The 15,001-nt window shown below is 51.6% G+C and overlaps 1 protein-coding gene across 2 annotated transcripts in view; it reads right to left on the bottom strand.

Moving 5' to 3' along the window:
- Nucleotides 1-1,401: 1,401 nt before the first annotated feature.
- Nucleotides 1,402-15,001, bottom strand: part of LOC137545358 (sodium-dependent proline transporter-like) — a 131,484-nt gene continuing 117,884 nt past the window's right edge. For both annotated transcript variants that reach the window (XM_068266499.1, XM_068266498.1), the window contains 4 exons: nt 12,221-12,320; nt 10,759-10,877; nt 8,458-8,631; nt 1,402-2,585 (listed from right to left, as the gene is read on the bottom strand). In XM_068266499.1, the coding sequence (XP_068122600.1) occupies nt 2,427-2,585; nt 8,458-8,631; nt 10,759-10,877; nt 12,221-12,320 (552 nt within the window). In that variant the 3' untranslated portion in view covers nt 1,402-2,426. The remainder of the gene's footprint in view (nt 2,586-8,457; nt 8,632-10,758; nt 10,878-12,220; nt 12,321-15,001) is intronic.

Genomic DNA, 15,001 nt, shown 5'->3' with positions numbered 1-15,001 from the left:
TACCAGAGAGAGACAGTCGCACTCTGCAAAGGAAGGATGCGATTAAAGTGAATGTTTACCATTATAGAAAATAAAAAAGTCAGATACTCACCTAAGGAAAGGGAAGGCTCGGTCCTAATGAGCCTTCCCCCTCCTCTCCCGGTGCCCGGTCCCGCGCAGGATCCCCCGTGACAGTATTCGACCAGTTCGGTCAAATACTGCCACTTCCGCAGCCGAAGGGAGCTTTCGGAAGCCTTCGGGAGCACTCGGGCTCCAGAGGACGGGCCGCTCCATACTACGTATGCGCAAGCGCCCTCTATGACGCACTCGCACGTACGTAGTATGGAGCGGCCCGTCTTCGGAAGCCCGAGTGCTCCCAAAGACCTCCAAAGTCCCTGCGGCGGCGGACGCGAACGGGGGAGCCACCGCAGCACCAAGGGCACCGGGAGAGGAGAGGGAAGGCTCATTAGGACCGAGCCTTCCCTCTCCTTAGGTGAGTATCTGACTTTTTGATTTTTAAATAGGTAACCACTGGCTGACCTGATCACATAGCACCGTCCCCAAGAATTAGTTTGCAATTATGTTTTTCAATCACATATAACAGGCACTAAAATAATTAGCAAAACGGCTGCCAGTGGTACCGAACAGGATAAAGCAGACATTTAGCCAACCTCATAACTGCACCCTCCATAGTTCTCTGCAGAACATACTGCCATGGACCATACAAATGTACAAGACTGAGAGCGATTGCTTAAAATACAAAACTGTGTCTTAAAGGACAACTGCAGTCAAAATAATATGGAGGCTGCCATATTTATTTCCTTTTAAGCAATACAAGTTGCCTGGCAGCCCAGTTGGTCTATTCGGCTGCATTACTATTTGAATCAAACCAGAAACAAGCATGCAGCTAATCCTGTCAGATATGACAATAACATCAGAAACACCTGATCTGCTGCATGCTTGTTCAGGGTCTATGGCTAAAAGTATTAGAGGCAGAGGATCAGCAGGACTGCCAGGAAACTGGTATTGCTTAAAAGGAAATAAATATGGCAGCCTCCATATCACTCATTACGCGTGTCCTTTAATCAGAGTTGGGCTAGGGCAGTGATCTGCAAACTTGGCCCTCCAGCTGTTAAGGAACTACAAGTCCCACAATGCATTGTGGGAGTCTGACAGCCACAGTCATGATTCATAAAGGCAAATGCATGGTGGGACTTGTAGTTCCTTAAACCAATATTAAAGGGGAGTAGGAGGACAAGCTATAGATGGCCTGGGTAAAGGTGGCCATACATCTAGCGATTGTGGGCAGATTCCATCAAGAGACAGATGTCTCTATGATCCAATCTGAGAGAGAGTGATCTGTCAGCTGCCCATATATCGCAGGCTGATTCCTGATTAATCTCATGCTGAAATCAATGCGTAATCGGCCTTGTCATGCCACATCCTACATGCCACAAGCCTCGCTGGCCCCCTTATGTGCAATGTGCCCCCCGGTGCACTACATTACCTGTCCGTGGCCACCACTTGTCGGCCACTGCGTCCTGGCTAGCTCATCCGTCCATACACGCACCCCACATGGTTGCTGGCGTATTTGTGGGCGTCTGTGATATCACACACCCCTGTTACTCCACGCAACCACGTGGGGCGCATGTACGGATGAAGGACTGCGCCCGAAGCCAGCGGCGAACAAGTGGTGGCCACGCACAGGTAATGTATAGTGCACCGGGGGGCACATTTCACATTAGGGGGGGGACAGCGCCAGGGGTTTTGTCCCATTTGTCGCTGATCGCGTTATCGCTCACCGTTACCGCTTCGCAAGCGACCGCACATGATGGCCTGGCATCTTGCAGCACGTCCGCCCAAAATTGGTCCCATCGTCGATCAGGCATGCACCTTGTGGTACCGATTTTCATCCAATTTGAATATAATAATCGGACTCTGATGGTCGATCGGCCGCAAAGCCGCCTGATCTATGGCCACCTTTCGAGTTTATATCTGGCCCCTCCCTGTGTCCAGCTTTGTAAAGCCCCCTGCAGTGGACATCCCTGGAGGTGAATTGCTCAGTACAAGGCATGTAAAGATGGGCTGGCAGCAGTGGAGTCCAGGAAACAACACTGTTCTCTCTTCAATAGGTCTCTCTTGGTGTCTCCCTCATAGCATCTCTGACAGTCTCATGTTTCAGGCACTGAAGAAGGCTCATTTCAGGTGGGGATACATTTGGCAGATGGTTTTCTGTCTAGATGGAGTTTTCCTTCCAGAAGAACATATTAGCAGTTGCCCGAGATCCCAGCACATGTAGTGAGTGGTACTGACACTCTGTTCGCGTATATCACCCTCTCCAGGAAGGCAGAGCCCTCTAAGCACAAGTAGACCAGTCCATGTGTCGGGAGATGAGGTATTTTTTGGTCATCATGGAACCAACAGTCAAAGAGTTCTTCAAAAGTCACTCAAGACTCACTGGAGCCCCCAATCTGCCACACAGGGTCACTGAAGTCCTGGTCAGTCAGGTTGACTGTGTAGGGGACATCGACAATGTAGGTGGATGGGTCCCGCTGACCATTGGACGTCCGCCACGAGTTTAATGGCCGCAGAGAATTCTTGAATCTCTGAAAAACAAAGTAGAGAGGTATTACAGCACAGTCTGATACTCACCTATGGAGAGGAAAGGCTCTGGATCGTATTGCGCCTTTCCTGTCCCCTCTTAGTCTCTTCATTCCAGGGCTGACCCACTGGTAAAGTTACACCACTCCGGGAGCCCTCTGAAGGCTTCGGGGAACACTTGTGTCCCATAGTGCTCCGGAAGACAGGCGGCATCAAACTTCACATGCAATGTACAGAGCTCTGGAAGCCTTCTGAGGGTCCCCGAAGGCATATTTGACCAGATGGTTGAATACATGGAACAGGGGTACAATGCTGGAACAAGGGGACAGAGAAGGCTGAATAGGATCCAGAGCCTTCCCTCTCCATCACTCTCCTGATGTCACGTGTAATCTCGCTACATGAGGTAGGAGATGCTGGGCACTAGGGCGAGTGGTAAGCGGACAGGCAGAAGCACAGCACTGGACTCCGGCGTAGAGGTGAGAGCACAGCCTCTGCTGCACTGTACTCTGCATTTACACACTAAGCTGGGAGAGTGCAGGAAGGGGGTGTGCAACGAAATGTGACAGGATTAGCAGGTTGTTTGTACCTCTCAGGGACTCCCTGTATTATGCATCCACCCTGTTTTTATTTCAAAAATTCTACATGGGGAGTGTCCTACTGTATGTAAAACGTTTATCAAAGGCTACCTAGTAGTGTTTACTAAACTTCCATATGGTTTCAGTGCAGCTGACTTCAGCTTCTTTCACACTGGCACAAAAAATGTTCCATGTAGTGGAACGGAATGCATCCAAACAGAATGCAGACGGATCCTAAGGAAAGCAATAGAATCCATTCACATTAGTCCATTTGGAACAGATCGTTCGGGCCGTTCTGGTGAGCGGAACACAAGTTTGGGTCTTGTAGGACATTTCCAGATCGATCGGATGAAGTGGTTGATAACGGAGGCTGATGGAATCAATGCTAGCCTACGTGAGTGGATAGTGTCCATTCTCACTGAACTGCTCGCCACATACGCTTCGCAAAATAGTCACCTGATGCCGTCCATTTTGGTCCTCCGCCACCGCTGACACCACCTGCACCAAAGAAATGTTGGTATACTGGTGAACCAATCAGAATCCTCCCAGGTGCTCAGGTCTTGGCTTTCGGACATTCTCCCCCTTAGTCTCACCATCCAACCACTCCTCCTTTCCTCCTTCCAGAATCTGTTCCGGGCACAACTCCTTTATACTTGGTGAAATAAACGATCCTGCTTCTTTTGCTAACCAATGGAAGCCTGATGCTTCTGAGGGGGTCTGGAAGGGCGGAGGAACCAAACTTTGACAGCGACCAAGTGGTAATGGTAAAATGGAATGGAACGACCAAATGAAAAACTGATGCCGAGCGTTTAAACGAAAAATTGATCTGTTTTTACAGGATGAGTTTTTCATCCAGTACAGTGTGAACGGGGCCTTAGTCTCAAGATTCCAATTTTGGGAGCAGAAACTGAATTCCATTAAAAGTGCCGCAGAGTCTGTGCTGTTGTCCGTTAATTCTGGTTTCCTTTAGATTTTAATCTGTTCATTAAAAACATAAACTTTGCAGAAAAAGTGTGCTGGCCGTACCCATAGCTAGGAAAAATGTGGTGTCTGATATCTGGCTCTGTGGGTGTGCAAGGGTTGTCAGTTTAGATAAAATTGCCCATGACACTCAGTTTAGTTGGAAAAAAAATTATAGTCCTGAATGGTGAAAGCTGGAAAATCTATAGTATGTGCTGTGTGGGGCTGAGGGGGAATTGGGCGCTGTACTCACATCTCGCAGGGTGGGGCTGAGGGAGCATTGGGCACTGTACTCACAGCTCACAGGGTGGGGCTTAAGGGGCATTGGGCGCTGTACTCACATCTCGCAGGGTGGGGCTGAGGGGGTATTGGACACTGTACTCACATCTCAGAGGGTGGGGCTGAGGGGTATTGGGCGCTGTACTCAAATCTCACAGGGTGGGGCTGAAGAGGCATTGGGCGCTGTACTCACATCTCGCAGGGTGGGGCTGAGGGAGCATTGGGCGCTGTACTCACATCTCGCAGGGTGGGGCTGAGGGGGTATTGGGCGCTGTACTCACATCTCGCAGGGTGGGGCTGAGGGGGTATTGGACACTGTACTCACATCTCAGAGGGTGGGGCTGAGGGGGTATTGGGCGCTGTACTCACATCTCAGAGGGTGGGGCTGAGGGGTATTGGGCGCTGTACTCACATCTCAGAGGGTGGGGCTGAGGAGGCATTGGGCGCTGTACTCAAATCTCACAGGGTGGGGCTGAAGAGGCATTGGGCGCTGTACTCACATCTCGCAGGGTGGGGCTGAGGGGGTATTGGGCGCTGTACTCACATCTCAGAGGGTGGGGCTGAGGAGGCATTGGGCGCTGTACTCACATCTCACAGGGTGGGGCTGAAGAGGCATTGGGCGCTGTACTCACATCTCACAGGGTGGGGCTGAGGGGGTATTGGGTGCTGTACTCACATCTCAGAGGGTGGGGCTGAGGAGGCATTGGGCGCTGTACTCACATCTCACAGGGTGGGGCTGAAGAGGCATTGGGCGCTGTACTCACATCTCACAGGGTGGGGCTGAGGGGGTATTGGGTGCTGTACTCACATCTCGCAGGGTGGGGCTGAGTGAGCATTGGGCACTGTACTCACATCTCACAGGGTGGGGCTGAGGGGGTATTGGGTGCTGTACTCACATCTCGCAGGATGGGGCTGAGGGAGCATTGGGCGCTGTACTCACATCTCGCAGGGTGGGGCTGAGGGGGCATTGGGCGCTGTACTCACATCTCGCAGGGTGAGGCTGAGGGGGCTTTGGGCGCTGTACTCACATCTCACAGGGTGGGGCTGAGGGAGCATTGGGCGCTGTACTCACATCTCACAGGGTGGGGCTGAGGGGGTATTGGGTACTGTACTCACATCTCGCAGGGTGGGGCTGAGGGGGCATTGGGCGCTGTACTCACATTTCACAGGGTGGGGCTGAGGGAGCATTGGGCGCTGTACTCACATCTCGCAGGGTGGGGCTGAGGGGGTATTGGACGCTGTACTCACATCTCACAGGGTGGGGCTGAGGGAGCATTGGGCGCTGTACTCACATCTCAGAGGGTGGGGCTGAGGGGGCATTGGGCGCTGTACTCACATTTCACAGGGTGGGGCTGAGGGAGCATTGGGTGCTGTACTCACATCTCGCAGGGTGGGGCTGAGGGGGTATTGGGTGCTGTACTCACATCTCACAGGATGGGGCTGAGGGAGCATTGGGCGCTGTACTCACATCTCGCAGGGTGGGGCTAAGGGGGCATTGGGCGCTGTACTCACATCTCGCAGGGTGAGGCTGAGGGGGCTTTGGGCGCTGTACTCACATCTCACAGGGTGGGGCTGAGGGAGCATTGGGCGCTGTACTCACATCTCACAGGGTGGGGCTGAGGGGGTATTGGGTACTGTACTCACATCTCGCAGGGTGGGGCTGAGGGGGCATTGGGCGCTGTACTCACATTTCACAGGGTGGGGCTGAGGGAGCATTGGGCGCTGTACTCACATCTCGCAGGGTGGGGCTGAGGGGGTATTGGACGCTGTACTCACATCTCACAGGGTGGGGCTGAGGGAGCATTGGTCGCTGTACTCACATCTCAGAGGGTGGGGCTGAGGGGGCATTGGGCGCTGTACTCACATTTCACAGGGTGGGGCTGAGGGAGCATTGGGTGCTGTACTCACATCTCGCAGGGTGGAGCTGAGGGAGCATTGGGCGCTGTACTCACATCTCACAGGGTGGGGCTGAGGGGGCATTGGGCGCTGTACTCACATCTCGCAGGGTGGAGCTGAGGGAGCATTGGGCGCTGTACTCACATCTCACAGGGTGGGGCTGAGTGAGCATTGGGCACTGTACTCACATCTCACAGGGTGGGGCTGAGGGGGTATTGGGTGCTGTACTCACATCTCGCAGGGTGGGGCTGAGGGGGTATTGGGTGCTGTACTCACATCTCGCAGGATGGGGCTGAGGGAGCATTGGGCGCTGTACTCACATCTCGCAGGGTGGGGCTGAGGGGGCATTGGGCGCTGTACTCACATCTCGCAGGGTGAGGCTGAGGGGGCTTTGGGCGCTGTACTCACATCTCACAGGGTGGGGCTGAGGGAGCATTGGGCGCTGTACTCACATCTCACAGGGTGGGGCTGAGGGGGTATTGGGTACTGTACTCACATCTCGCAGGGTGGGGCTGAGGGGGCATTGGGCGCTGTACTCACATTTCACAGGGTGGGGCTGAGGGAGCATTGGGCGCTGTACTCACATCTCGCAGGGTGGGGCTGAGGGGGTATTGGACGCTGTACTCACATCTCACAGGGTGGGGCTGAGGGAGCATTGGGCGCTGTACTCACATCTCAGAGGGTGGGGCTGAGGGGGCATTGGGCGCTGTACTCACATTTCACAGGGTGGGGCTGAGGGAGCATTGGGTGCTGTACTCACATCTCGCAGGGTGGGGCTGAGGGGGTATTGGGTGCTGTACTCACATCTCACAGGATGGGGCTGAGGGAGCATTGGGTGCTGTACTCACATCTCGCAGGGTGGGGCTAAGGGGGCATTGGGCGCTGTACTCACATCTCGCAGGGTGAGGCTGAGGGGGCTTTGGGCGCTGTACTCACATCTCACAGGGTGGGGCTGAGGGAGCATTGGGCGCTGTACTCACATCTCACAGGGTGGGGCTGAGGGGGTATTGGGTACTGTACTCACATCTCGCAGGGTGGGGCTGAGGGGGCATTGGGCGCTGTACTCACATTTCACAGGGTGGGGCTGAGGGAGCATTGGGCGCTGTACTCACATCTCGCAGGGTGGGGCTGAGGGGGTATTGGACGCTGTACTCACATCTCACAGGGTGGGGCTGAGGGAGCATTGGTCGCTGTACTCACATCTCAGAGGGTGGGGCTGAGGGGGCATTGGGCGCTGTACTCACATTTCACAGGGTGGGGCTGAGGGAGCATTGGGTGCTGTACTCACATCTCGCAGGGTGGAGCTGAGGGAGCATTGGGCGCTGTACTCACATCTCACAGGGTGGGGCTGAGGGGGCATTGGGCGCTGTACTCACATCTTGCAGGGTGGGGCTGAGGGGGTATTGGGTGCTGTACTCACATCTCGCAGGGTGGGGCTGAGGGGGCTTTGGGCGCTGTACTCACATCTCACAGGGTGGGGCTGAGGGAGCATTGGGCGCTGTACTCACATCTCACAGGGTGGGGCTGAGGGGGTATTGGGTACTGTACTCACATCTCGCAGGGTGGGGCTGAGGGGGCATTGGGCGCTGTACTCACATTTCACAGGGTGGGGCTGAGGGAGCATTGGGCGCTGTACTCACATCTCGCAGGGTGGGGCTGAGGGGGTATTGGACGCTGTACTCACATCTCACAGGGTGGGGCTGAGGGAGCATTGGGCGCTGTACTCACAGCTCACAGGGTGGGGCTGAGGGAGCATTGGGCGCTGTACTCACATCTCGCAGGGTGGGGCTGAGGGGGTATTGGACGCTGTACTCACTTCCACAGGGTGGGGCTGAGGGAGCATTGGGCGCTGTACTCACATCTCACAGGGTGGGGCTGAGGGGGCATTGGACTCTGTACTCACATCTCGCAGGGTGGGGCTGAGGGAGCATTGGGCGCTGTACTCACATCTCGCAGGGTGGGGCTGAGGGAGCATTGGACGCTGTACTCACATCTCGCAGGGTGGGGCTGAGGGAGCATTGGGCGCTGTAACCACATCTCGCAGGGTGGGGCTGAGGGAGCATTGGGCGCTGTAACCACATCTCGCAGGGTGGGGCTGAGGGAGCATTGGGCGCTGTAATCACATCTCGCAGGGTGGGGCTGAGGGGGTATTGGACGATGTACTCACATCTCGCAGGGTGCCGGTCTCCCGGAAGATGGCGACTCCGGCCCAGATGGGGATCTGGATGCAGCACAAGGTGCCCATACATATGCCCAGAGCCTTCCCCCAGCGTGGGTACTCATAACGGCCGTAGTGCAGGGGAGTGTTGTACATCTCCATAAAGATATAGAAGAGGATGAACTGTCAAAGAGAAACAAGAAACAAGACAATGACCAACTTCAATAAATATTCCACCTGAGACAACCAGCATTACCCAGAACCCTCTGCTGCAGCTTGTCCAGCCTCACCTGTGTGCATATCTTGTTCAGTGTCCAGAGACAGAGGTGATAAAATGTGTACAGGAAAGCTCTAAGCTTTCTATATATAAACACATTAATGTTATTTACTTTTGAAGGCCTTTTGTTGACCATCTATGCAGCCAAAGGAGGAAACTAGAAGAGCATGTAACATATGCATTGTTTGTGAAAGTTTAGGGGAAAGTATGAAGAGGATTGGGGTTCTGTTCTCCTCTTCAAAGTAGGAAACCATTAAAGATAAACTTATACAAAACACAGATTAGGTTAGATGGTTTCTGTGTCAAGGTGATACAATTAAAATGCCATGCTTTGTTACTTAAAAATGCATACCCAAAAATTACATACAGTGGTGGGTGAAAGTTTAATTCAATTGATGCCAGACGGTTATAGATTTGGTGGTGTGATTGGGTCCATTGTCCTGTTGCATGACCCAATTTCTGGCGAGCTTTAGTGGTCGCATAAATGACTATATCTCACTTTAGAATACTTTGGTACACAGAGGAGTTCATGGCCAGCTCAGTGACTGCACAGTGCCCGGGTCCTGAGGCTGCACAGCAAGCCCCAATCATCATCCCTCCACCGCAGTGCTTGCCCCTTGCCATGAGGCATTTGTGCCCATATGCAAACGTGGAGCTGTGCATTGCAGCCAAACATCTCCACTATGGTCTCATCTCACCAAAGGACATTGTGCTTTGTTCAAATGTAACTTTACAAATGGAAGACATTCTGCCATGTTCTTTTTGTTGCACAGAGACGAGGATGTCAAATCATAGATATGAGTAAATGTAACCATCCACTACTGTATATGCAGATAAGTTATCCTTACTGTAAGTGTTTGATCCCCTTACTTGTGAATAGCAGACCAGCATACAAATGTATCAGATATATGCCTAACAGCACATGATAAAATATATGCATGCGTAGGTTAGTATAAATCACATGAGAATTAAAATGTAACGATAGAATATACGATCTTTCCAGTCAAGAGACTGACCATGGTCCGTGCAAATCCAAGGAGACAGTATTTTATTTTCAGAAGCTCCACAAGTATTATAGCTTCATCCACTCTCTAGCTACACATCCAACACCTGACCTATTATCTGACCGGACCACGCAGCACTCAAATCCTTCTCTGCCGGCACACATTCACTCTACACTGAGCTTCCCCTCTGCTGGAACACACGTACTTCAGACTCAAACCTGCTCTGCCTGAAAACTAGGGATGCTCAAATCCGAATCCGGGAGAAACCCGGATAGTTGCTATCCGGATATCTCCCAGTAAACTTGTGCGGGGTGGGCGGGGGGTCAATCTTACCTGTCTGACGTCTTCTTCGTCCGTCCCTGGCGCCTCCCACGATGCGTTCCATGCGGCGGTCACATGACTACAAACACTTCATCCTTCCGGGTTGAAGGAGGAAGTGTTTGTAGTCACATGATGCGCGTGGACCGCATCGTGGGAGGCGCCAGGGACGGACGAAGAAGACGTCAGACAGGTAAGCTTGAACCCCCTGCCCAGCCCGCACAAGTTTACTGGGAGATATCCGGATAGCAACTATCCGGGTTTCTCCTGGATTCGGATTCGAGCATCCCTACAAACCCACCAAGACCTTATTCCCTCCCATAACTGGACAGTCACCATGCACTTAACACCTTGTTTGGTCTACCCAACCACACAGCAAGTATTCTCTTCACTGACTGCACAGTACCTGCCAATTACTATTATTCTTCCCAAACAGTCACCAAGTACTCGACCCCTGCCCTATTATACATCTCTGTTTACCCATCTAGCATTTGGTAGAGACCTTCTTACTGATCAGTTTACTCAGACTGAGAATGTATCTGGGCCATGATAGAAAAGACTCCAGATACTCCATAATAAACTTCATAACAGTTTTGTGGGGTTGGGTGTTTTGCCCGAGCGCCTGTGAAAGGAATGTGTGGGCGGGAGTACAGAGGGGTCCTATGGGGGAGGGGGGTCATTTAGCCACACCCACAGAAGAATGTCACTTACCAGCAGGAGGAGGGGAGTGCAGAATACCCAGCATGCCTTGAAGTAGAAGAGGAGTTTGGTGCACCAGGGTGGGCAGAGACAAATCATATCCACAATATCCTGGCAGAACTGGTTAATACCTGACAAAGAGAAACTCCAGAGAATGAGAACCTGCTGCTCTACAATATAAATATAAGTTAGATAAGGAGAGATGCAAAGTACAACAAGTGTCAATAAACAGTCACTTTATTGTCACAGGGATTAATAGTCACAGACAGGACAGGCAATCAATACATCTCATACTCAAACTCATCCTTAGTCATAAGCTGCTGAAGTTGTACCACCAGCAATAATGTACCCCACCATCACTGAGTCTCCTCCCCAAATATGCTCCTCCCGTTAAAAAGAAAACTACGGTACTCCCTGGATAAAATCAATAAACTCATGCCTGGAACCAGAAAGAATGGAATCCCCATAAGGGCTGGTTCAGACGGACGTTTGTGCGGCGTCGCGTTTGGGGGCTTTGCGGTGGCTGCGCGGTCAGGCTTTCAGTAGCCTTTGCGTCGCGTTCCGATGCGGTCACATTTTTTCTTCCCCTAGGGGGACATTAGCCGTCGCGGTTGGCCGCCCCCTGGAAGCTACATGTCGCTTCCAGGGGCAGCTCGAATGCTAGTGAAAATCGGGACCCGAACACCGCGATCGTGCAAACGCACGCAAAAGCTCGGTGTAAACGTTCCCATTCACTTGAATGGGAGCGTTTACCGCAACGTTCCGAATGCTTGCAGCAAACGCTCCGCAAGCGTCCGTCTGAACCAGCCCTAACACAAGTGAGCTCTGCTCCAGTGTAAGTCAGAGAAATAGTGAAGTGAATAATGGTCATAGGGCTTGATTCATTTAACTGTGCTGCTTAAGCAGTGCAGCTTAATGTGCAGGAGCGTGTGCTATGCACACCTTACATAGCAGTGCCTTCCCTTAGTTACGTGCACTGTTTCCATAACAACACACATAACTTTAATTGCGGGTGGTCCTGTGAAGTACACTGGCGGCCACTGCTATCACAATTAGCATGTTAACTGAGGAAGTAGCGGCCACTGGTGAAGAATTGCGGTACAAATACTTCACAGGACCGCCTACATTTAAATTTGTGTGCATTACTATGAAGCAGCGCACGTAGCTAAGTGAAGGCACGCTCCTTACATAGCAATGAGCACTGCTTTGTAAGGTTTGTATAGCGTACGCTCCTGCACATTAAGCTGCGCTGCTTTAGCAGTGCAGCTTAGTGAATCAAGCCCATAATGTGCAACTGCGAGAGCCAACCACTCGGCCTCCAGACAAGAGACCAGGACGAGAAGGCTCTGGTCTGCTTCACATTGAATGGACTGGTGTTCAAGCCCATACCTTTGGAAGGTTGTTGTTATGGCAGCAGAAATGCTAAATGAACAAGCGGGACATGTAGGCTCCTCCTCCTAGAATGTATACTCACCATAGAAGAAGGCGATCCCCAGACACATAAACAGGGTGATGATGATCAGGCCAAAGCTGGTGCTGTACGCATCAATCAGGGTGAACCAGTAGATACCGCCCTGTAGAAGATGAACAGAAAGATTTATATCTCACATAGCGACAAGGCCAGCATGCGAGTCTGATAAAAACCTAATAGCCCCTCACACATTAATAAACACATAAATGTGTACAGACATGTTTCTGGGCCACTCTGTGGTTTGAGAACCCTGTTGCTCAGCTCCAGCACCAGAGACCAGAGGTGAGACAGCATCCCCTGCTCCTGGGGGATATGGGTAAGTGTGATACTTAATTGCTAGTCACTGAAAAGTCACGCAGAATCATCCTTGGGTGAGGATTACCTAAAGCAGTGTTTCTAAACATTTTGTGTATGTACCCCTTTTAAATCTCTGTACTCACCAAGTAACCCCTAACATAGTATCGTTATCACAAGTACCCCTTGACAAATATATATTTAATGGTAGTACATGATAATTGGTTCTAAACAATTTCCAAACATTTACTATTGCTTTTAATTAGCTAAACACTAATTTGTTGTTTTTTGTTTTTTTTAATAATATTTATAATTTTCTAAAGTATGTGAAGCCCGAGTACCTCCTGGAACCACCAGAAGTACCCCCTGGAGTACGCGTACCACACGTTGAGAACCTAGGACCTAAGGTGATAATTGCCACATACACACATGTGTACCAACCGCACACTACAAAGACAGAAGCCTGCCTTACATTTTTCATTTCATATACAGGCACACACACAGCTAAAGCTTAAAACCCTGCTTCAAATATTTCCTTAACCTCTTAAAGACTGCTGTGTTAAACCCCCCAAATGACCTGGCCTTTTTTTGCTGAAATGGCCACTGCAGCTTTAAGGCCAAGCTGCAGGGCTGCACAACACAGCACACAAGTGATTCTCCCCCCCCCCCCCCCCTTTTCTCCCCACCAACAGATGCATTTGCTTTCGCATGCCTAAATATGCAGGGTCAAAACCAAAAACCGCAAAACAATCGCCCTGCGGGAATTAGTTCATGCTATACAGCACTAACCAGGGGCGCCACGAGGAGGCTTCCCATTGCCCCCATTCTGTCCTTTGGAGGCAGGTGGTGGATAGTTTGCTCTATGAGTGGGCTGTCTGTGCCTGTCCTCCCCCCCCTTCTGGAGTGATGTGTGTGAGCCAGCCCTGAGCCCCACAGCTCGGGGTGACCCATGCGTCACTCCTTTCCTATGCAGTGCCCCGAGTCGATGCGCAGCAGCAGAACGCAATTGACGTTCAGGTAAGTGCCTGTTTTTAAATTTTTGGGAGATGGGTGCGGATGGCCCCCCCCCCGGCGCCGGCCACGCTTGGGGGGGTCGTCTGCGCTACCCAGCCTCCACCTCCGGGGTGTTGCTGTGGTCCCTAGGCAGTGAGAGAGCCTGGGGCCCCGCAGCCCCCCCGGTTGTATGGGGGCAATGGGAAGCCTCCCCGAGGCGCTCCTGGATAGTGCTGTATAGCATGAACTAATTCCCGCAGGGCAACCGCTTCGCGGTATTGGTTTTTGACCCTGCAAAGTTTGGCATGCGAAAGCAGATGCATTTCTGCATGAGCATGTCTCATGGTAAGCCATTTTAGCCAGATTTGCACAGCTAGACTTGATAGGGTTAAGCTTGGTGTAGAGCACGCATACATTTTTCTTGTGATTGAGCATATTTAAATAAGTTACCTCTCTCCCCGCAGCCAGCCAATTACGGCGATCGGCTGTCATAGGCTTCTGCCTATGAGAGCCGATCGCTCTCTTGACCCCCAGGGGGACAGCCGTGTGACACGGCTGTCACCAGTACAGCGCTGCAGCCGATCGCAGCGCTGTACACAGAAATAGACAGCGATCTCGCCGTCTAACAGTCTGAAGGCGGGGCAGAGCTCCGCCCCCCAAGCAGGAGATGTGCGCGCAGCCTGCGTGCAATCTCTTGCATTAGCTGGCCCCAGGACTTTACGCCAATTGGCGTTGGGCAGTCCTGGGGCTGCCGCCGCGGCCACGCCCATCGGCGTGACACGGTCGGCAAAAGGTTAAAGGACAACTGTAACGAGAAGAATATAGAGGCCGCCATATTTATTTCCTTTTACACAATACCAGTTGCCTGGCAGCCCTGCTGATCCTCTTCCTCTAATACTTTTAGCCATAGCCCCTGAACAAGCATGCAGCAGATCAGGTGTTTCTGACATTATTGTCAGATCTGACAAGATTAGCTTCATGCTTGTTTCTGGTGTGATTCAGAAAACTGCAGCCAAATAGATCAGCAGGGCTGCTAGACAACTGGTATTGTTTAACAGGAAATAAATATGGCAGCCTCCATATACTTCTCACACTCAGATGTCCTTTAATTCCTGTAATTTATAAGTCAGAACAGGTTTGGAATGGTATGCTGGAAATGGCTACTCACACTGCCCAGCCTAGCAGGATACAGGAAGCCACAGGGAGTCTTTCCTTAGACACAGACTACAAAGAATTAGCTGATAAGTTATTAGACACTAGTCTCCATATATGAAAGGAGAGCACTTTCAGGTTTAAGGGATTCCGATGACAGAGATGAGCGAGAATGAATGTTTATACTCTCTTATCTCCTCCACTCCAGCCTGACAAACTCTGCTTAGACCCTCTTGATTTGTAAGCGGTTCAAAAGATTATTTTAATAAATAAACCCAATAAACTCCATTGTGTATTGTGACTGTAGCTTTATCAACCAGGAAGTAGTCAAGGACTTTTATCTAA

Source organism: Hyperolius riggenbachi, chromosome 2 (genome assembly GCF_040937935.1).
Source record: "Hyperolius riggenbachi isolate aHypRig1 chromosome 2, aHypRig1.pri, whole genome shotgun sequence".
In the NCBI taxonomy this organism is placed as follows: domain Eukaryota; kingdom Metazoa; phylum Chordata; class Amphibia; order Anura; family Hyperoliidae; genus Hyperolius; species Hyperolius riggenbachi.
Note: the sequence above shows the minus strand (reverse complement) of the source record. Positions and strands in the feature narration are given on the sequence as shown.